Genomic DNA, 22,989 nt, shown 5'->3' on the forward strand with positions numbered 1-22,989 from the left:
TTACGTGATGGCCTGTGTCGCTCACGTGACAAGTGCTTTCCTCGGCCTCAGAACAGGCTGGGCTCTGCCCTCATGCAGAAGCAGTGGGTTTCCCACCACACACACACTTCACCTCCACCTTTGAGGCCCCTTTTATCTTTGTGTCCCCATCCCCTTCCTCCTGAAAGTGGCAGAGGCTGTGCATCCTTAGCCTCTTCCATTTATAGAGCCTGGTGTGGTTGTCACTGTGGAGGAGAGGGGTGACAAGCTGGGCTGAGATGGGACCCAGGCCCCCCTCTGGCAGGGAGCGCTTATCACAGGGGCTATTCGAGTCGCGTCCTGGTATGTGAGCTGCGTAGATGGGGGCCGACCCCGCAGACCCCCTGCTGCCCAGGAGCAAAGGCACAACCAGGCCTCTCCTCTGCCAAGTGACCCCAGGGAGCTTACTTCAACAGGATGTTGAACACAGATGGACAGACAACAGACAGGCATCTGGATGGACGGTGGGCAGGTGATGGATGACAGGTGAGACAGATGATGAATAAGTGACAGGTGACAGATTACAGAAGCGAGAAAGAGTCCAGCTTAGGGTCGCCCTCAGTGACCTCTCTCTCAAGACGCCCAGGGCCCTGCTGAGAAGCACCCTCGCCCTGGAGGGCAGCACAGCAGGGCCTGCTCGGGGCCCGCTCCACAAACCGCAGGCTGTGGACACTCCCTTCCATGGAGCCTGGGAGTGAGCAGGTGAGCGGGCCCCGGGCCGGGTTTCCGACCCTGCCCACTGTGCCGCCGTGGACCCCGAGGGGAGGGGTGGTGTTCGGTCATCCAGACCCCAGCACTGCTGGGAGTGAGTGTGAACAGGACTGTAATTAGGCCAGAGCAGCCGCACAAACCCAGACTGTCCTAGACAGAGCAGGACGGACCCCTGGGCTGACCCGAGGCTGGGACAAATTTCTGCTAAAATTGTGTAGAGCCCCATGGCAACAGCCACTGGGGACGACTCTGCACACGCAACAGCTGGGTAAAGAGAGTCACTGCCCCTGCAACTGCCCCTGCACTGCTTACAAGGGTGACACGGGACAGCTGGAGGGTCAGAGGCTGCCGTGGGGCTGTCTCAGCCTCAGGCAACCCGTTCCCGTGCCCCCTGCTCCCAGCCAAACCCCACAGACGATCTGCTGCTCAGTACGCACCATACTGGGAAGAGAAACACGTCCTCACCACCCCCCCCTTATCTCTGAGAACCTAAACAGGGATTTAATCAAAACATTTGCCAAGCCCACTGCTCCTGGAGCCAGAACATGGAAAACTGCTCTGCAAACCATAACACTTATTTTGAGAAGTTAAATGTTCTCCAGAAATCACGTGGTTTCTTTGTGTCACCTAGAAACATACAACAAAGAAAGTGACTAAGGGGGAAAGGGGCGGTTTAGCCAGTGTTGTGCTCAGGGCATCTGGGCTGCGCACATGGGCTGGGTCAGAGGAAATGACTCAGTCTTTAATTTGCAAACTCGCTCTGGCCATAGAACATCTGAGGAATAATTACCAACCACCGATTCAAACTGTCTTCGGCTAACACAGAAGATGCTGCTAAGTGAGGAAGACGAGTCGGACGCAAACGTACTGTGATGGGGAATTTCAGGTGAGCCTTTTCGAGGTAAGCCCCTTACAAGGTTGCATACTTATTCTAGGGTAGCCTGAGCCCAAAACAGTCTCTAGAATTCTCTTTCAGAACCTGCCTCCAGAGCCAGTTCTGTGACTCACCCAAGAAAAACAAATCATAAAACCATTGAAGCCATGCTTAGTTTGTGACCCAAAGTAGCATTGTCACATTGGTCCCGGTTCATAAGATGAACCGTGGCAACACTCAGCTGATGGCGTCAGCTCCAGCAGTGGTCACATCTAAGATCACCCCGGAGCCCCCGAAAGCACCCTCATCTGTTTAGGATTGTTTTGAGCAAAGTAAGCACAGTCCCTAGCTGATAACATAGGAGACACCGCCACATGTAGGAGTGGTTTTAAGGCATCTGCTAAATCTGTTCTAAGAAGGGAAGAGCTGGTTCACCTGCAGACTGCTCTTTCTTATAAGAAATCTCACATGCATTGCTTAAAATTAAAGAACCACAGGGAAAGTAGTCTTGAAATTTCAGTCTTGTGCTATAGCAAACTTTAAAATTGATTTCTAGGGAGTTCCCATCATGGTGCAGTGGTCAACAAATCCGACTAGGAACCATGAGGTTGTGGGTTCGATCCCTGCTCTTGCTCAGTGGGTGAAGGATCCGGTGTTGCCGTGAGCTGTGGTGTAGGTTGCAGATGAGGCTCGGATCCCGCGTTGCTGTGGCTCTGGCGTAGGCTGGCAGCTACAGCTCCGATTCGACCCCTAGCCTGGGAACCTCCGTATGCCATGGAAGCAGCCCAAGAAATGGCAAAAAAAAAAAAAAGACCAAAAAAATTAATTCCTAATTTATCTTATTTTCATTTTTTCTGGGAGGTGTTGGAGATTCTATATATACACTAAAGAGATTCTACATACATATAATTTCTTTGGTTGTGATGATGGTGTCACCAGGGTTTGCATATGTTCAGACTCAAATTGTACCTATTTAAATGTTCAGTTCTTAGTATATTGATTGTACCTTAAAACTTAAAAAAGACATATTTGCAATAATTACATATGGATGAAGAGAAAGACGAGTGTGAAAAGAAATTTCTGGAAGGGTAACTCTGCCTGATGACAACTTTGCTTTCATTTTTCGGATTACTTTTACAGAGAAGCACTCCCAGTCCACCTCTAGCCCTTTCTGCAAATAAGCCCCTGAGTTTGTTGATTTTTTACACGGAAGCTTTAAGGCCAGTTCCTGCACCAAAATGAGGCAAGGTGCTTCTGTGCCATTCACTCTAGGCTTGTCTTTTGGAAAAGAGAAGTTGATGAGTCACATGTCTTCTCAACTTGGTGATGCTTCTCCCACATCTGATTTCCCAGATCCTTCCATCAACAGCTCTGAATGGCAAGCGGTCCAAGGACCAGAGTGGATAATCTGCTAAAAAAGATATCAATTTCTAGAAAATACTTCGGAAGTGTGTCATCAGCAGCATTTAGAGACTTCTCCAGGGTTGTCCTGCTTCCGAGGAAATACTTTTGTTGCCTATGGGATGAAGAATGTCCAAGTTAACTCCTCAGTAAATGAAGCTTTTTGTGTATTTAAGAGCCAGCACACAGAGAGGTGTCGGCTCTGAACTGCTCAAGGCTTCGTAAGCATCACCGTGCAGACCCAGGTGTGGGCGCAGCAGAGGCTGCTGGGCGAGGGCGCGCCATGTCAATGGCTTCCAAGGCTGAGGAATCATGGGTTCTTCAGCCCCCAGATCTTCATGGTATACGTCTTTCCAGAGCCCCAGAGCCTGCTTGGCCCCTCCGTCTTCTAAACATGGGGACCCCTCCAATCCAGGAACCCACCGTCACCCCTGCTCATGGATTTCATGGCTTTGGGGACAATGCCTTTGGATTTGCCCCTGGCGAGCCTTGGCCAACTCCGAAATTCTGAGACGCGTCACTGTGCAGCCTGCACTTTGTACTTTTGCAAACCCACTCAAAAGCGACGTGATTTATTTAGCCCTCGGGGGTTATTAGATTTCTTTAAGCCAAAGCTCAAAATACACAGTTCCTGGTAGTTGTAAACTGAAAAGTCACAGCAGGACAAAGCCAGTCACATGAGCCAGGCCTCTTATCTCACCGTGACTTACTTAACTCCCCAGTGATATCTGTGGGTGAGGCAGAGGCAGGGAGGAGATGATTATTTTTGCAGTTCGATCGCTAAAATGATGACTGGGAGTCCGTGGTCTAAGGCCATGGGCATGACGCTGATGGCATGGGGTTCAAGCCAGGCCACACAGGAAGGATTTAGCTTGGACCTGGCACGGAGCAGGCACAAAATAAAAGAGGTGCCCATGGCTGTAATTGTTCATTATTGCAGGTGTGCATGAGCCAGCCCTCCACGGAGAAGCTAGGTCTCCCCCTGCAGTCACCTGCCTTCATTAACTTAGGGACCTCGACCAACACAGTTAGAGGCACACCAGCCAAAGGGCCAGGCAGTAATGCTCCCTCTCAGCCACGGTGACGTGCCGCCTGTACCCTCCAGCATCGCTGTTCAGTCGGGCACTCTGTGCTAAGGAGCTTTGTCTTTGAGGAAGTTAAAATGCAGGTGGATGTGTCAAACCTCAGAAGAGGTGACAACACCATTCTGGTCACCTCCTTGTTCTTCAAGAAAGTGTGGGGGACAAGGTGGGGGGTGTTGCGGGGGAGAGGCGGGGGTGACAAAGCCAGATGCCTCCAAGGTCGGCATTCTAACCAGCTCTCGGTGCGGGCAGTGGCCTCACCAGCCCTCCCACCCACACGGCCCAGGACCGCAGAGCACCCAGCAAAGCACCTGCCTCTCCCTCCCTCCAGCTCGAATCCACCACTCAGGTCAGCCTTGGCTTCTGGGCTGGACAGCCGCTGCCCTCACTGGGAGAGTGGGGTTTCATTGCTGTTGGGTCACAACACGCTATCTCTCATGTGAAAACCTGTGAAAGCAGCAGGCAGGTCACCATGTCCACGAAGAAAAATGACACGCCTCACGGTGAATAGGGGGCTTCTGCAAGGAAGGGAAACAGGATGCCAGTCTATTAACTGATACCTAGAGCTCATGCATCACTGCTAGACATCAGGCTGGGGTGTCAGGGCCTCACCCAAGTGCAGCCCGGACTCTAGATGGGTCCAAAAGGGACCCGGGGCTCTGGCGAGAAAGCCTCTCCCTGGACCAAAAAATAGTTCCCGATCTTGTTCTGAGGCTCCTGTTCTTTTACAGAAGTCCTGACACCTCCGACCCACTGATTTTTATTTTCTCTCTCTCTCTCCCTTTTTCTGGCCATACCCACAGCATATGGAAGTTCCAGGGCCAGGGATTGAATCCGAGCCACAGCTGCCACCTACGCTTCGGCTGCAGCAGCACTGGATCCTTAAGCCACTGTGCCACAGCAGGAACTCCCTCTCACCCATTTAAATGCGGTGTTTTTAATAATAAAAAGATTAGCTGCTGAATCTGATGGGCTGTGCTCTCAGATTCTCTTCAGTGTGCGGAAGACAACGGCCAGCCGAGCCCTGCCATCTACAGAGGCTGGGCCCAAGTTCATTTAAGGAGGAAAACTTTTAAGTTGGTCAGTTAAAGAGCTGTAATAAGAATAACAACTTTTTTTTTTTTTTTTTTAATTTGCAGGAAACCTTGCAGCTAATAGGATTTTGAACCTGTATATTAAACTAAACACAGCGAGGCCATCTCTGCGGCCCTGCTGACAGCAGCCGGTCACTTCAGGACTCTCCCCATCCTGCTTCTGATCCACCAAACCTGATGGTCCACCCTGAGCAGAGTCTGTGGCGAAAGGCAAATGAAAGACTCACCCCCACCGTCTCCAAGGAGCTGGGGCACTTGTACGTTTCTAAGGAGAAACACTATCTGCAAAGGAAAAAGCCATGGCTCACTGGGGGGGAGAATGGCTCCTCCACACCCGGGCCCATCCCTCCCGGGACGGCGCCCAAGGGCTGGGCCCACACCATGGCTGGACTCGCCCCAGATCTGCAGCAGGCCCGTGGCAGTTGGACAGATCACACTGCCAGCCCAAACCCCAGCAGAAATGCTAGTGTTTTCCAGCCAGGGCACTTCCTGCATGCTTTCCGCTCAAGAAAAAAACCCCAAATGCTCCATTTAAAGGATGGCTATGGACCTGCTCCACTGTTTCGGAGTGTTGGTAACCTCAAAAGCTCTAGGTGAACTTAGAAACTAGACAGAGACAAACTGTTGGATAAATCGCTGAATGATGCTTTAAAAAATAAAACCAGGAGTTCCCGTGGTGGCGCAGTGGTTAACGAATCCGACTAGGAACCATGAGGCTGCGGGTTCGATCCCCGCCCTTGCTCAGTGGGTTAAAGATCCGGCGTTGCCGTGAGCTGTGGTGTAGGTCGCAGACGCGGCTCGGATCCCGAGTTGCTATGGCTCTGGTGTAGGCTGGTGGCTACGGCTCCGATTAGACCCCTAGCCTGGGAACCTCCATATGCCGCAAGAGTGGCCCAAGAAATGGCAAAAAAAAAAAAAAAAAAAGACAAAAAAAATAAAATAAAATAAAACCAAACATCTTCTAAATTTCTGCCCCAGTGGGTGTAGGATGGTTGTCCCCAATGAGGAGACCTCTGCTGATGTCTGGGGACATTTCTGGCTGTCATTGCTATGGGCTCGGGAGTAGTCCTGGCTCCCGATGGGACAATCTGGTGGCTGCAGATGCCTACAGCACTGCAGCAAGGAAGGAAGCCGAGTCCATCAGGACATGATGTGGGCAGCAGACAGGCACGTGTGGCCATGCATAGCCCGGAAACAGCCACAGGGAAGCGGGTCCCTTGAACCCTGGCAACAAGCAGCAAAGTCAAAGGCCCGCACGGCCTCACGGCCCCCTCGCCTGGTGCGCAGTTTTCCCAAGGGCAGGAAGGGTGGAGAGGGTTTTCACGGGACGGATGAGGGCGCAGAGAGGCTGGAAGGTTAAGGTGTTGATGCCTAGAGTCACTCAGCTACGAATGTGGGTCCACAGTCGTTCCCAGACCCTCAGAGGAGAGATGTGCCAGGATCCTGGAGGCTGGGTTTAGGAGCTGGGTGGACATTCCGTGTCACCTGCCACTGGCAGCAGAGTGAACAGACCTCATCCCCTCCCGGGGATGGTCACGCAAAGTGGTGATGAAGGGTTACATGCAGCCTTACTGAGGACTGTGCCCAAATGAGCTGGGGACACACTGGCAGATTTTCGGGATGTTTGGATTTTGGAACCAGACCCAGTGGAGTCACACCTGCAGCGAAGGCATGGCTGCGCTCTGCCTGCCCTGATCAGCACCAGTGCCCAGCCCCCGCCCAGGCCGGCTGAGAGCCGCACTTCCAGCGAGCCCCAAGGTGAGGCTGGCACCGAGGAGCACCTTTGCGTCACTAAGCTGCCCTCCCTGGGGTGGAGGAGGGGTGTCGGGGGAGCAGTGTGCCACCTCCATCAGGCCATGTGGATTCAGATGCGGCCGCCTCCAGGATGTTTCTATTTCCCTCCAGAACGTAAGAACTCCAAAGATCTGGTCACCCCCAGTGCCGACCCACAGAAGCTGTGCTCTGTTGGATGCCCCAAGAGGCCCATAGAGCAGTGACCGTGAACGTGAGATTGCGCCTGCGCTGACCCACACCAGGTCCTTCAGCATCTGCCTGATGGAGGAGGTGCAGAAACCCCTGGTGCCCCTGGTGCCCCTGCAGGGGTGGGTCTGTTGCCACACAGGAGGGCGGGCAGAGGGGCTCCCTTGGGCAACTGTCCCCACTCCCACCCAGGGGGACGTGAGTGCCTTGGCCCCAGAACACCAGGACTGAGACCCCCATCACCTATGAGGAAAGTGGGCCTGTGCCCTTTCCTGGCTGATAACCAGGCAGGTATAAACTTAGCTCTTCTATGTTGAGATGCCACCAAAGAGACCCTGAACATTCTTCAAAGGAAGCCCCAGTGATGGGCTTATGCGATGCAGCCACCTCCTTCGCTTTTAAATGTGCGAAGTCTGAGGTAGAGGTCGGATGAGTCAAAGCATCTCCAGAATACAGACAGACGCCCGCGGGTCGCAGTGCCAATAAACAAGCAGAACCACACAGGAGAACCCTTCAATCTGAGGAGGACGCCTTAAAGGTGACCAGTTACTCCGCGGTTCTAAGACCCCCAGAGCCTACAGGCACGCCAGCCCCTCCCCCACCCCTTCCCACCAGCGACAATCACACAGACTCAGACTGCGCCCTTGGTTTAAGCAGAGCATCGCGCACACGCCTCCCTGCCATGCCAAGGCCCTCTAGCCCCCTGGTAACGGGGTGGCAGAAGAGGTCTCCGAGGCGGCAACGTCCGGAGGTGAAACACGCCCCCTCCGCTGCTCTGATAGGGTTTGAGCTCTCGTCCCAGCCCCGCTGGTGACAAGAAGTGACAAAGAGAAAGTGAATTGCCCACGGCTGGTCCGTTTCTTCCATGAAATAACTGAACCGCCTTCCTTCCCTCCGACTCAGGGTCATCTTGAAGATCAGGTGACTCACTGTAGGGACGGACCTGCACTGCCACCAGGGAGGTGACAAGAAGGGCAGTGTGCCAGGAGATCAAAGGTTTCCTAGGGAACACGCTGGAAACTGGAAGCAGAAGGAAACTGGTCTTCAGAGACAGAAACATTTTGTTACTTGTAACAGAAAAGCCTGACCAGAATGTGAAACATTTTGTTACTTGTAACAGAGACGCTTGATACCAGGATGGGGCGGGGGACCCCCAGACAACTTTTAACACCACTCTCTCTCTCTCATTGGGAAAAGATATCAGGTGGTGGCATCTTCTCTCAAGTTCTAGGGCAGAGCAACCCCCTCCCCAAGGTACAATAAAAGAAGGCGGCAGAGGAAAGCGTGCACAGCAGCAGCACCAGGAAAAATCAGCTTGAAGGGGGAGAAGCCAGGTTGGCAAGCGCAGCACGGCGGCCACATGCCCACGTCCATGGTGGGGCCATCGGTCACCAGGCGAGGCTCAGGACAGTCACGAGGGCCATTTGACCCCAAACACACCCGAATAGAGAATAACAAAACTACAGCTCTGGAGAGACTTTGATGAAACCCACCACGCTAACATTGGCCCAAATCAGGTAAATACGAACCCCCAACCCATAGAACCACCGTTTTCAAAGGCAAACCTAAGCCCAGGAAAAAGCATCTTTCCAGCGAACAAATGGTCATTCAGACCAAAGAGCAACAACTGAGCAGCATCTTCACAAGTGGAGAAAATGACTTAGTAAACAGACATGGGAGCCCAAGTGGGTTCTGGGAGGTGAGGCCACACGCAGAACTGGCGGGGTCTGGGGCCACCTTGTGCCCAGCATGGGATGGAACAAAGAGGTCCCTTTGGCGAGACCACAGACCCGTTACAGAACCATCCATTTTAACTCCATGGGTGCGTATCCTGGGCTCACCGTAAGGACACAATGCACAGAACGGCTTCAAATATTCGTCTCGAGCCTGCTGTGTTAGGATAGTTGAAAAATGGGTGGTGACTAAATATTTCCAGTGATGCGAGAGTGCAGGGATCAAGCAGGTACAGGTCAGGTGAGTGAGACATCAATTCGATGGAATTTTACCCAGATATTTAAGCGATAGTCATAGAATGTATGCGACACACAGAAAATTGTCCTAACTCAGTGGTGGCTAAAAACTTAGTCAACAAAACACATTTGCTGTAATGTTAACATACTTTCTTTCAGTCTTTTAATGTATGTAGTACCGGCAGGAATCAGAATGAAATGTTGGCCGTGATCTTGGAAGAATGAAGCAACTAAAACAAACAAACAAACCCCCCCACAAAACCTATGGTCTTATTTCCATTTTTTAAAGCTTTGTTATGTTTTACAAACTTAAAAACTAAGATAAGGGTTTTTCCCTAAAAACTAAATATAAGGTTTTGTTTGTTTGTTTTCCTACTAGATTTTGAAAATAGACCATGTGGTCGAAGCTTTAGGGTTGCCTTCCCTCTAAACACAGCTAAGTCCTGAGCTGCGAGGGTCTCAAAAGCGGGAGATGATGGGCCTTCTCCCTGGTGTCTGATTTCAGATGCTTCATTTTGAAATTAAGGCATAAACAGATGCAGGGCAGGTGGTCTGGGTTTTACATTAATGATGAAAAGCTAAAAGCGGCCACTTTTCCTGTTTTTCATGTTTACTCAAACTCATCCTGCCTTTTTAGTGACTCTATCACTTCTATAAGGAACGAGAGCTACACGGAAATAATACCAGCTTGAGGTCATTAATCCTAGAGGAACACCAGGTGGACAGCAAAATGCTCCTTCACACAAACCTCACAGATGTGCCTCTAGACCAGGGAGAGTAACCCCCCCCGCCCCCCGCCCGTGAGGCCCCCATGAAAGCTGGGCTTCCCTGCAGGCCGCCTGAGTGTACCATCACTGGCCACCTTCCACCTGTGGTCAGCAGCCCCAGGCAGGTGTGACTCCCCCCACCGCCCCCCAAGGAGGAGGAGGAGGCATGGGTTCCTGAGAGTCAGAGAAAGCAGGAGGGGGTGACACTGACCTCGTAGATAAAGTACACCTTGGCCCCCACGTATATGCCCATGCGGACGACGGCTCGGACAGCAGCGTTCATCCCTGCAAAGAGAGAGGGGCAGGAGTTACTGACCAGACTGGGCGAGGCTGGCACTGCTATCTGTGACAGTGGGGGAAACGTGTCCCCTCGCAGAAGGCTCCTCAGGTGAAAAGTCAGGACACTCACCCCGGGGACCAGTGCCGGGAGGAAGAGAAACAAGTATGTGGCAGAGACCCGCGTCCTGAGGCCCCGTCTTGCAGACAGAAATCCCCATTCAGTGCTGTGCGTTCAGAACATCCCCGCAAACACACTTGGCATACGAGCCACCTCCCCTTGGGCTGAATTTGTACAGGATTCCATTCAATTGCAAAACAACAGAGAGGAGAGAGGTTTGTTTACAGGCAGCCAAATTCAAAGAAAGCAGTGCTGAGAAGCCCACTGGTCTGCAGAGGAGATGAAAAATTATTACCCACTACCGGTGGAAAAGAAAAATTTCGACAGTGGCCTTAAGCACAAAACAAGTCATGCAATTTTATTAGAAGAAAAGTCAAATCAAGCCAATATACTATAAATACTACCTAATCAAGGTAAATCTAGGCCACTTCCCACGTTTCCTCAGAGGGCCTTAGAGAAAATTAAAAGTGCAATATATACTTTTATAAATCGGCTGCACCCCAACTGGCTTTGCCACTGAAGCCCTCCTTTGGGGCAGCCATCTGTGCAATGGAACCGCAGCTTGGACCTATGTGAACAGGTCTGGATTTCACACCTGCAAAACCCTGTACCATCGTCTCAGCTGATGGGTGAGGCTATCTGGAGAGTAGCGAAAAGGGAACCCCATCCCTCTTGAAGAGGATGCAGCCCTGAGCACCAGAATAGGCCGCACCTGGGTACCTAGCTGCTCCTGGACCCACAATAGCTCCCATCCACCTCCTGCGTACATTTAACTTTCAGGAACAAATGTCAGAGATCTTAGAGAAGGCGGACCACAAAGTAAGAGGTACTTTTGGTAACTAAGAAACAAATGAAGGCACTGTGGGGCCCAGAAAGACACTCAACAGACAAAGAAGCTCAATTTGTATCTATTTGTATGGCAAACCCTCTCAGAAGATGGTTACAAATTTTCAAACTAGGAGGAGCCAGAGAATAAGGTTGCTGCCTCTGAAAGGCTACAGTTGTGAAAGGCTACCATGTTCATGGAGCTGAAAAAGCTGGAAATAAATTCATGTTAAATGCATAGCAAACGTCTACGTACATGCAGACATTATGTATTTTAGTCTCACTACTTCATGTTCAAACCTAGTTTCTTGCATGAAAGACTTGAGTGACCTTTTGGTTCATTGGTGGCTGTCTCATATATCCTGAAACTCAGTATTTCAAAATGCAGCAAATCATTTACCCTCATCTCCTCCTTGTCCCGTGTCCTCCCTCAGAGCAGCACAATTTTTCTGTGTTGCACAAGCCGATACCCCTGATACCCCTGACAGCCCCCGCCCACAAAACTGATATTTTTCTCTCAAATTTCCCCTGAATCCTGTCTCCCTCTAACATTATTCACTCTATGGCTGAAAGGATTAAAGTAGCTTTTTCTCCTCTGTTATTATATAAAAGGAATTTATAACTACGTTCTTCTTGTTTAAAAAATATTACAGATTCTGAAAAAGGCAAAACTATGGACATATCTAAAAAAACAATTGGGGAGTTCCCATTGTGACACAGTGGTTAACGAATCCGACTAGGAACCATGAGGTTGCGGGTTTGGTCCCTGCCATTGCTCAGTGGGTTAAGGATCCAGCATTGCCGTGAGCTGTGGTGTAGGTTGCAGACGTGGTTCGGATCCCGCGTTGCTGTGGCTCTGGCATAGGCTGGGGGCTACAGCTCCAATTCGACCCCTAGCCTGGGAACCTCCATATGCCGCGGGAGCGGCCCAAAGAAATAGCAAAAAGACAAAAAACAAAAAACCCGAAGAACAATCGGGAGTTCCCATCATGAATCTGACTAGTATCCATGAGAACACAGGTTTTGGCTGTGGTGTAGGCCAGCAGCTGTAGCTCTCATTCTCCCCCTAGCCTGGGAACCTCCATATGCTGCAGGTGCAGCCCTAAAAAAAAAAAAAAAAAAAGCAAAAAACAATATGGTTGCCAGGGAGTGCTGGAGGGGGAGCAGGAGGGGGATGAACAGGCAGAGCACAGAGGATTTTCCAACCTCACAGAACATGAGACACCAAGAGTGAACCCGGTGTTAACTGCAGACTCTGGGTGATGATGCTATGTCGGTGCAGGTGCATCAACTGTAACCAATGCACCACCTGGTGGGAATGTTGACGGTAGGGATGCTGATGGTGGGGATGCTGATGGTGGGATGCTGGTGGTGGGGAATGCTGATGGTGAGGACTTTGATGGTGAGCAAGGGTTTGCACGTGGAGGGGGGCACAGGGTAGAAGGTAAATCTCAGTACTTTACCCTTAGTTTTGCTCTACATCTAAAACTCTGAAAAGCAAGGGTAAAAAACCACTAAAGATGAAGTTGGAGATGCCATGTCTTGTCCCATGCCACCCCTTGGCGATGACACAAACACCCTGCAGCCACACTGTCCCTATCCCAGCGTCACACTTTCTGAGACGTGCTCTGTGTTGGCATCAGCTAACACTCATCTCCCAAACTCAGAAATGCCCATGTTTCTCCCCCAATTCCCCAGGGCCTGTAAAACCCAACCCTTGAGGTGAGACCTCCACCCAGCCAGGGGGGCTCTTCCTACCTGCTTGGTCCCACCTGGAGGCCCAGTCTACACAGCTCCACCTGCAGCATCCCCAGAACTGCCTCCGCGACCCTGAGCTGCCCTCTCTTGACCTCCAGGACAGGGCTTGGCCCCTCCAGGAAAGCTTCCAGGAGTTTCTGAGCTTCCTTCTCCCGCCCACCCTCCTGCTCATACTGAGGTGTGCCCTGTGGCCTGGGCCTGAGGCCTTAACCCAGTGAATAAACACAGCTCCTCCAGCCCCTTCCCACAGACCCTGTGATGCTTGAACTACTCCGTGCCCCCGTAATCAAGAGAATGAGCACCAAACGCTGGAGCCCCACTGATGCTTTGGGGAGGCGGCAGGCAGGTTAATGCCGGCTCCCGGCTGGGGTTTTCCAACCCCTCCACGTCTGAAGACCGTATTCCTGGCGTCTTCCGTAGAGACGTGAATACAGAACACGCACTGGAGGATTTTAGAAAGTGCAAGTGGGAAAGGAAATGACCGAAGGAAAGAAACTGTGACAAGCAGAGCCTAATCCAGAGGTGACCCCAGGGGACACGCCGTGGGGTGAAAACAAGCCTGGGTGAGCTCTGCCCACAAGGCCTGGCCACTTTCACAGCAGCCCCGCATCCTGAATTCCTCCCCTGCCCCGTGCTGTTGACCCAGACTCACGTGGGAAAGCGGCCTGCCCCCTGGGGTGCCCTTCCCCTCTCAGCCGGCATCAGACCCCTTGGCAGGGAGGGGAGTCTTGGGGGCCCCGGGTCAGGGAGCACAGCATTCCTGCCCCCTTCCCGGGGAATGAAGCCTCGCGCGTCTGCGAGCCTCAGCATGGAGCTGCTTTTATCAACTTCAGTTGGCGTGGGTGTCTTGCTACACCTGCCCGCCTTGCCTCCGCATCTCAGAGCTGCCGCCTTCTGATTGGCCGAGGGAAGGTGATCCGCCCACAGCCCAGTGATAACCGGCCGAGCACCTGAGCATCAGGCTGCAGCTCCCAGGAAGCCCAAGGGAGTCAGGCTCTTAGTGGGCAAATTAACAGCCAAGGGGAGGAAACTAGTAAAACGAGAAGCTGGAGTGGAAACCCTACTCCCCCTTTTAATTGAAAGTCTTCCTAATTCCCTGGAGGAAACTGAGAAAAAAATGCCTGCTGGCACCAGTTCCTGTTTAATCATTTGGGGAGGGTCAGCCCTCCACTGAGGGCTGGCCCGTGGTGGGTCCAGAGGACAGAGAGCAAGGACAGCAGGAAAAGCAGATTTTCTTTCACTCTTTGACATCCGGACTGGGTCCTGACACGGGTCCTCTGGATCTGGGGTCTGGCGGCCTCCCGGGTGAGCAGGGCGGGGATGAGGGTTCCGCTGGGCGCTGTCCTGGGCAGGGTGCCCTCCCGGGGGGTGCAGGGCACTCTAGCTGCTGTTTTTAGTAAACATTCAGAGTCCTTCCTCTAGCTTTTGGTTTTGTTTCAGCAGCCAGCCTGGGGAGTTCAAACAACTTTTGCAGTTATTTCCACAGGAAACTCTCACCCTGCTATAAGTAAGAATCCTAATCTTTGGAAAGTAACCAGGGTTTTTGCAAGAAAAACCCTGGGTCCTCAGGGAACGTTCAGACTTGTAAGGAGAACCAAAAATAAACAAATCTTGAAAAAACTAGGGAGCAGCCAAGTGGTAAATGTGAGAAACTTAGGTGCAAAACTTAGGGTAATAGAAAGAGAAGACTGTTGTTTTCTCGCTGCACCCTGGTCTCAACTAGCTTCTCACTGCGGCATCTTGCATGAAACACAAACAGTCAGGGAGGTAATTTCTTCCTTGGGCTCCGTGAGGCAGTGCGCCAGCACCCCGAGATGCTGTTCTGATAAAAATCAAACATCGAGTAATTTGCAAAAAACAAGGAGTGTGTTGGTTCTAATAAAATAATTGGGGTTTTATTTCCTCTGTGGTCTGAAGCGTATAATAAACCTCTTTCCGCAGCCGTTTCTGAGCGTGTTGGGTCATTTCCCCTGCATTTTTCTCAAGGCTCATAATCACTCTTTAGTAATTTCAACATTTAAATTCCCTTTTGAAAAGTCAGGTCTGGTTGCCCAGACCTCCTATCGGTTTCTCCCCGCCCGCTTGGTGTTCTCCTCTTTGTACCAAAGCAAGGATGCTGGCACATGTCAGAAAGCAAACTTAAAACACACCTTGTCTTATTCTTGCTGCTGCTGTTCTCCAGGAAGCTTGCAGTTTAATAATTCAGGTGTGGGAGGGAAATTCCCTGGGAGAAGATGTCACAACCCTGCTTCCCCTGGGAACCACTTCACAAGCTTCTCAGCAGTCTGCAGCATCCATCACCGAGCTTGCCTTAGCGGCTGTGGACCACGGGGCATAGACCCGTGGGGGCTTCAGTCATTCATTCATTCAGCCGCCCCGCCGTCAGGACACATGCACGGGGTGTCTTCCCTCTTCGCGCAGTGCTGGGCGACATATGATGAGATGGGAAGATGGTGGCACCGGTGGGGCTTGTCACAGCCAGTAAACAACACAGGACAAACCCTCACATCACACCGGGAGGCGGAGGTGACAAGGACTAAGGGGGAGAATGGGGGTGGCAGGGGGGCTGGGGCAGCCCCCTGGAGAGAGGCTGGGAGATGGTGATGGACCCTGGCCAGGTGGACACGGGGACCTCTGGGAAGGGACTCCAGGCAGGGCCACGGTGGGAGCATGCCTGCCACGTGCTGCATCCCGACGTCCATGGCAAACACCAGACCACTGCCAGCAGTCCCCTGCGTGCCACCAGACTTCAACATGAACAACCAGGTCAGCCCCTCTGGCCCCGACCGCATCGCACACCCCTCCCTCCAGACCCCCGCCACCGGCACTGCCACCAACCATGCCAACACGCACTGGGTGAGATGCACGCTGGATTCAAGGGCTCGGGATGGAAAACATGTGAAATATCTTATTAATAACCTTTTGTACTGATGATGGACTGAAAATTGGACTGAATAAAACAGAAGCTGAAAACTCATTTCCTGTTTCTGTTGCATTTCTAAATGTGGTGCTGGGTTTAAAGCCACATGTATAAGGGGCCGCGTTTCTGCTGGAGCCCTGGGCCCTGAATCTGTTCCCAACACCCGCAAAGTGTGTACGTCTTGCCACACTCGCCAGCGGGAAGTGATGAATGTTTCATTCCAGATCCCAAAGTGGCTACTTTCCTGCAAAGGTTTCCCTTGGTGTCCACAAAACCCCTGGTATAAGCACCGCCCTCAAGAGCATCCTTCTACCCACCTGCCTGCTTCCACCTGGGCCCTCGCTCTGCCTGCCTTCCTGCCGAGAGGTCCAGCTCCCACCTGCAGCTGAACCCCTTACTCCCAGCCCAACCCTAACCCACCACGGGGCCCACTGGGTGCTTACTCCACCCCTCAAGCCGCCACCCTCGGCCCAGTGCTGGTCCTGGGGACACGAGGGTCCCCTCCCCTCCCCTCTCCCCAAAACCTCCCTCACCAGAGGCAGCTGGACCCCAGGGGGCTTCCAGGTCCCATGAGGGTAATCCCAAGTCCTCCCTGTGGTCCTCCTCACCCCCACTGGCCCTGCCCTCTTTCTCCCACCTGCTGGCCCCACACCTGCCTCCCATCTGCTTCCTGCTGCCCCTCTCCCTGCCCCCTCCCGCCCCCCACCCCCGTGGTGGGGCTGTCCGTGGATCCTGGCTTCCTGCCCAAAGGTCCAGCTTCCTTCTCAGCACCGAATGCACATGTTCACCCCCCAGGCCCCTGGGAGAAGGGGCTCCACCGCCAGCCTAGGGCACCTGGGGAGGCGTCCCCAGCCTGTGGGATGACTAAATGATAAGGGAAATGAGAATATTCCACCAGAGCTGCACGAGGTCCTCTGTCCCCTGGCTGCCCTTCCACTCCTGCTACTCAGAGGAACACCTACTCAGGCCGTTGCACGAGGGCCCCCACTCATCAATCTCCCGGATCAGAATCCTTGTCAAGGTCAGAATCCCATCATAGGAAACATCAGATGGCCTGAACCACCTGCTGGATCCAGCCGACCAGGCCTTCCCTGGACCCAGGGAACCAGAACCTGCATCTCAGCCAGACCCCTGTGGCTGTCTGCACCCAGGACAAAGAAGGAAGCCGAGAGCCCTGGGGGCAGCAGGGCCTCCCTGGGCCTGAGTGGCTGGGGAGAGGGGGAGGGGAGGAGAGGAGAGGGAGGGGCGGGAGGGGGCTGGAGGGGGAGGGGAGGGAAGGAGAGGGGGCTGGGTGCTTCCACCTCTTTCTGCAAACCTACAATTCCCCTCCCACCAGACTAGAGGGCAGGCCTCCCCTTCAGGAAGCCCCTTCCTGCTCAGGTCACTGCTGCGCCGCCGCCGCAAGCCTTGCTGCTTCTCATCCTGAAGCACAAAAGCTGAGCCCCGAACAGGCAGGGCTGGCAGTGGGAGAGGGTGGGAGGAAGGCCCTGGCAGCCGCTTTCTCACAAATAAAACAGCACCCGGAGCTCATCGAGAGAATACCTCGAAAGCGACTCAGCTATTTTCCTAACATTCAGCCATCTGTTCTCTAACCAAACACACCTTCCCAGCATCACCACATTCGCAGCAGGTGTACAATTCTGTGTCCTGTGTTTGCCTTTAACATGAGGCCACCCTCTCTCCACCCTTCCAGTGTAACCGCTTCCAGCAGCGCATCAGATGGTGTTCAAATAGCCCCAGTTCTCCGGGGTGAAAGGCATCCTGTATCAAAGCTTTCCGTTTTCTGGAACTACAGGGAAAAACCTGCTTTTGTGGAAAGATGACAAGATGTCTAGGTTCCAAGGGCCACTTAAATGTGTCACCCAGGGTGTCTGCGTTAGAAAAGGGCAACTGCGTGGATTTCCCACGGTACTCATGGGGTTAACACCAGCAGTCTAAGGGGCCGCCTCTGAGACCCAGTAATTTTTGCTAAAATAATGATTACACTGTCGGTGAGAAAGAGCCCTTCACAGACAAACATGCACAGAGCCAGACAGTAAGGGCCCAGGGCGCGTGAAGTGAGATGCCCACCGTTCCCACCTTACTGGGCTGTGTGAGGGCAGGGCTTGGGTGGGCATGCAAGGACCACACAAGCCAGCAGGGCCTGGATGCAGCACTCAAAAAGTTCAGAGAGGAACCCCTACATCGACCTGGGTTGACTAGTACCTCGAGTTTCTTTCTTTTTTAAATAATTTTTTTTTGTTTTTTTTAGGGCTGTACCTGCAGCATATGGAGACTCCTAGGCTAGGGGTCAAATTGGAGCCATAGCCACTGACCTACACCACAGCCAAAGAGATGCCCGATCTGAGCCACATCTGTGACCTACACCACAGCTCATGGCAATATCAGCTCCTTAACCCACTGAACGAGGCCAAGGATCAAACTTGCAACTTCATGGATACTAATCAGATTCATTTCCGCTGAGCCATGATGGGAACTCTGTACCTTGAATCATGGTTTTTAAGTTCTGATCTTCAGACATGTGTTGTTTCCAGATATGACTCTGCAGATAAAAGAGTCCTCTTTTTTTCCTCTCTCTCTTTTTTTTTTTTTAGGGCTGCACCTGTGTCATATGGAAGACTGCAGGCTAGGGGTGGAATCAGCAATGCTGGATCTGAGCTGCGTCTGCGACCTATGCAGCTTGCAGCAATGCTGAATCCTTAACCGACTGACCAAGGTCAGGGATTGAACCTGAATCCTCACGGATATTTGTTGCGTTCTTAACCCCCTGAGCCACAACAGGAACTCCCTAAAAGAGTGCTTTTGATTTGTGAGGGCTTAATTCGCCAAAATGACTTAATGAGCAAAGAAGACATTGCTTGGTCAATCATCTCTTTGTCACCTGCCATTCTGCAGAAGAAAGTGGTCCTCACTCAGGGAGATTCCAGGGGGGAGACCATCAAACCTGTGGGCACCCGCTGAGTGCCACGTACTGTGCTGGGTGCCAGAAACGCACGGCTGGGTGGCCACGTGGCCCAGGCCGACCTCTTATAACTCAGGAGTCAGTTCAGCTCAAAGCTCACTTGCCCATGTGTGAAATGGGTGAGTCACAGGTGGAAGCGTTAGGGCCTCTGCTGAGCAAACGGTCACCGAGCCACTAGTGACTCTTCCTATGAATGGACAGGCTTAGCCAGACCCCATCTGCGTGAGTGTTCTGTAAATACTGTCTTCACGCTGACTTTACCAAGGGCCAAAAGGGACAGCTTCCCTGTTCAGTCCACCCTCTGGGGCCGTTTCTCTGCCTGCTTGGCAGCACCGGGCCCTCCCGAAGCCCTCAATTTGTGTCTGAGACAATGAGTCACTTTTGATATGTGACACACTCTTGCTTGGCTGTGGGAACCTCGTCACAGGAAGTCTGTCCATCGACCTGGAACTTATTTTAGGTTAAAGTAAAAATCAGTGTAAATTTGTAGACATTCCTGGTGACAATGGAAGTCACCCAAAGAATGAAAAAAAAAAATTAGACTTAGAAATTGCCTTCCTTAATGGCCAGGGCTGGGGCAGTCAGGAATATAGCCGAGGGATTTTCATTTGGGGGGGATAATCATAATTCCATAAGCATATAATGTAAAATAATATAAATCGGAAAACAAGCACTTTGTCACTTCAGCAGCGGGCGGTACATCGACTTAGCCATGCTGATGCTCTCAAACACATTGTTCTTAAAGCTGCTTAAAAACCATCTGCAGAGTTTCGAGCCAATTGGCCTTTGCTCCCTTTTGAGTAGGAATTAGATGTTACAGCCTCACCTGAGAAGAGCCCTTTAAGGGCGGGGATTAGTGGGGAACATTCGGGTTGAGACTCATAGAACTTGGGTTACATCCAGCCAAGCCCCACCTAGGAGCTCTGTCGTCTAAATGAGGTTACTTCTCTCTCTGTGAGTCCTTCTCCCCACCTCCAAAACCAAGACCTGCAGTCCTGTGGGTCCTGGAGCGATGTAATGAGGCCTGGAGATAAGGCCCATAAAGCTCCTAGAACTTAGGAGTGTCCCCGGCCATTGGCAGCTCTGGCCATCTCCACGTGGAATTTTCCACAATTGTGCATCTGATTAGAAAACTACCCTGAAATGAAAACATGTGATAATCCTCCTTGGTCTTCAGCTGTAAGCCAAACTCTCCTTGCCAAGGGAAAATCAAGCACCGATATTACTTAGAATCAAGATAAAAGGGTAAAAGATAAAATGGTAAAACAGTGAGAGGGTCCGGGAGTCTGCAGCTGCCCAGAGCCACCCCTGGAGCATATCCCAAGGGCCGCTTCTCGGAAAGAAACGCCTCCAAACATTCAATCAGGTCCCAGACAGGATCAAAACGGGAGGTGGCGCTCGGCATGAAGCCCAAGAAGAAACGGAGACAGCAGCCTCGGCTCTGCCAGAGGGAAAATGCCCAGCAGACCGGCCAGGGTGGGCTCGCCAGGGGCCGCCCAGATGCGCCAGCTCAGACCAGGGCATCATGGGTGGTGCCATCTCCTGTTAACCTGACAGGACCCTGACCAAGCCACATTCTTGGATAGTTCAGTCTCCCAGGACCCTTCTCCACTGACGAGAAGAGGTGTGGGCTCACTGCCTCTCTTATTCATAACTGCTCACAAGTGGCAAAGCCTGCATCACAGCAAGAAGGCTGATTCTGCCTGTTGCATCACAATCTCAATTGCCTGAGCACCAGCTACCAGGTAGTTGAGCAAACTTTTGGACAAGGACTCAAAAGAATGACCCATTTTTTCCCTCCCAACAGACAGTAGTACCTTAGGTCTAACATAACCTTGAAACTCTGACCTTGAAGCCAGGAGGATTAAGAGACCAGTTCCTCTTTCTGTGCCAACGTTTTATTCTGTTTCCAAGTCTGAGGTAAGAGTCCATCAAGATGCTTCCTAATTTGGGCAAGACGAACCTCCCAGCACACCTGCCTCTGAGGCCCCTTGACAGCGAGGCCACCCACTGGCATGTCTTGGGGTGTTCATTTAAGCAATGCTGGAGATGTCATCTATTTCACTTTGCTATTCCCCCAATTCCAGCCTTTGCTATGTCACAGCATTTTCTCTCCATTGTTTTTACCGGGGGCACCTTACTAGAACAACAAATAGAAGACCAAATCAGAACAGCCCAGCTTCGTTCTGACGCAAAGGCGGGCTTGTGGGGCAGGGGGCGGCGACTGATGCTGCGAAAGCCACCTTCGATAGCACACGGAGGGGCTTCCAACAGACCCACGCGCGGGGGACCCACGTTCCAAGGAGCGCACGGCCCCAGGTGGGGTGCCCAGAGCTGAGGGCGCAGGACGCACGGGCAGTGACGGGCCGGGCATCACGTACGCGCCCGCGGCGGGCGGAGCTGCAGCCACAGCGCCCCACCTGCCGCACCCGCCCGGCCCCGCCCCCACTCAAGGGCGAAGGGAAGGTCGGGGCAGGGTGGGCGGCCGGCGAGGGCGCCGGACCAATCACTTAAGCATCCCTCCATGGAGCGTGGCCTGGAAGCTGGGGAAGATGAGGCATCAGGGCCTTTCAGCTCATCCGGGACAGGAGGAAGAGGGTAAAATAAAAACCAAAACCGGGCTCAGGAGGCGTCCCCGGCCTGTGATCCTTCAGGCTCTAAGCATGCACCCGCCGGGGCAGCGCCTGGGCAGCACGGCGCTACTTTCTAGAGGCTGGCTCGCCCCACCCAGGGATGGACCAGGATCAGGAAACCCCAGCCTTCTGGGAACCCCTGCGCCCCCACGTGCGCCCAGCGCAAGGGGCCGTGGCGCGGCTGTGTCATCCCCGCTTTAAATCCAAATATTCTGTTCGTAAGGCCTCGGGCCCGGGAGCATGGGTCCCCTTCTCGAAATCAGCTACCACCCTCGGGGGCGGAGGGCGGCAGCTGCAGTCCGCACTCCCGGTGCTGTGACGCTTGGGAGTCCCCGCTTCCTGGTCCTTCCCATCCAGAGGAGGCTGGGGCGCGGAGGGGGGGGGTAGGGGGGAAGGGCCTAGTGACCCATTTCAGTTTTTGGTTTGGTGACGAGCCGGAAGGGGACAGGAGGTTAGAGCGCCGGAAAACCATTTTTAAAATCTCCCAGCGGAAACGCAAGGCCGTGCCGCCCCCAGGGCATCTTCAGGCGGGGACCCCGGTGCGCCCCAGCCGCTTCCCGCCGACTGCAACCTAGACCCCGCCAGCGCCGCTCAGGGGTTGCGAGGCTGCAGACGCGCCACGGGGTCTGATCTGTTATTTCCACGACATTGGGGGTGGGCGACGAAGTTGGGATGGGAACCGCGGCTTCGGACGTGGTCGCGCCGTCGCCACGCTTTGGAGGGGCGTCCGGCTTCATCCTACCACTCGGATGAGAAATGACCTCGAGCACGGTCCCGGAGACCCCACCGCCAGCCGCAATTTTAAAAATAAGCGTAGAGGTGGAAAACTGATTTTCCCGGCGAGGGATCCTACTGCCACATGCCTCCCTGCCCTGGCTCCGCAGTGACTCCTGAGGCTGCCGGGCCCGCGCCCGCTTCCGCTCCAGGAAGGTACCCCTGCGGTTTCTGCGCGCGGGGCTTCTCTCCCCCTGGTCGATCACCTCTCTTCCTCGTTTCTCCCTGACTGCCCCTCGCTTTTCCCGGGAACCTCAGCCTTTGTCCCCGGTCCCCTTTCCCACCCCTGCTCCCCGGTCCCCTCCACTCGCCGCCCGCCCGGGGCCACGCGGGCGGTCGCGCACCTTGGGCATCCCCGCCGCTGGTCAGCACGCCGATGGCTTTGCCCGCCCCGGAGAGGTGCTCCAGGAACTTTCGGAAGGAACCCTTGGGGTTCTGGGAGTCGTCGTGGTGGGCCATGGCGAGCAGGCCGGAGACGGCGCCGGGCGGGTGCTCAGCAGCCACTGCGCCCCGCCCGCGCCGCCGCCTCTGGAACCGCCGGCCCCGCCCGCGCGGCGCGCGCCAATGGGCAGCCACGGGCGGGCGGGGACGCGGGGGCGCGGGGGCGGCCGGGGGGCGGGGCCGGGGGCGCCGGCTGGCGGGGAGCTCGGCGGGCGCGAGCCGGGCTCCGGGGAGCACCTCCCGGGGGAGCGCGGCAGGCCTGGGGGGCGGGGGGGCGGAGCGCCTCGCAGGTGGGAGGAGCTTGACGGGCCGGAAGCCCGGCCGGGGACGCGAGCGCACCACAGGTGGGTGGGGAGCTCCCGCAGGTGGGCGGAGCCTCGCC

The 22,989-nt window shown here is 53.7% G+C and overlaps 1 protein-coding gene and 1 long non-coding RNA gene across 2 annotated transcripts in view; one reads left to right on the forward strand and one right to left on the reverse strand.

The window, feature by feature from the left end:
- Positions 1-22,744, reverse strand: part of PFKP (phosphofructokinase, platelet) — a 59,685-nt gene extending 36,941 nt beyond the window's left edge. Inside the window, exons 1-2 of the mRNA XM_021065066.1 lie at positions 22,511-22,744; positions 10,109-10,182 (exon numbers count right to left, since the gene is read on the reverse strand). Coding sequence (XP_020920725.1) covers positions 10,109-10,182; positions 22,511-22,625 — 189 coding nt within the window. The 5' untranslated portion in view covers positions 22,626-22,744. The remainder of the gene's footprint in view (positions 1-10,108; positions 10,183-22,510) is intronic.
- LOC110255730 lies at positions 533-5,856 on the forward strand. The gene is made up of 2 exons (XR_002336449.1): positions 533-1,615; positions 5,226-5,856. It is a non-coding gene; the product is annotated as an uncharacterized LOC110255730 (long non-coding RNA).

The sequence above is a fragment of the Sus scrofa genome, chromosome 10 (genome assembly GCF_000003025.6).
Source record: "Sus scrofa isolate TJ Tabasco breed Duroc chromosome 10, Sscrofa11.1, whole genome shotgun sequence".
Taxonomy (NCBI): Eukaryota; Metazoa; Chordata; class Mammalia; order Artiodactyla; family Suidae; genus Sus; species Sus scrofa.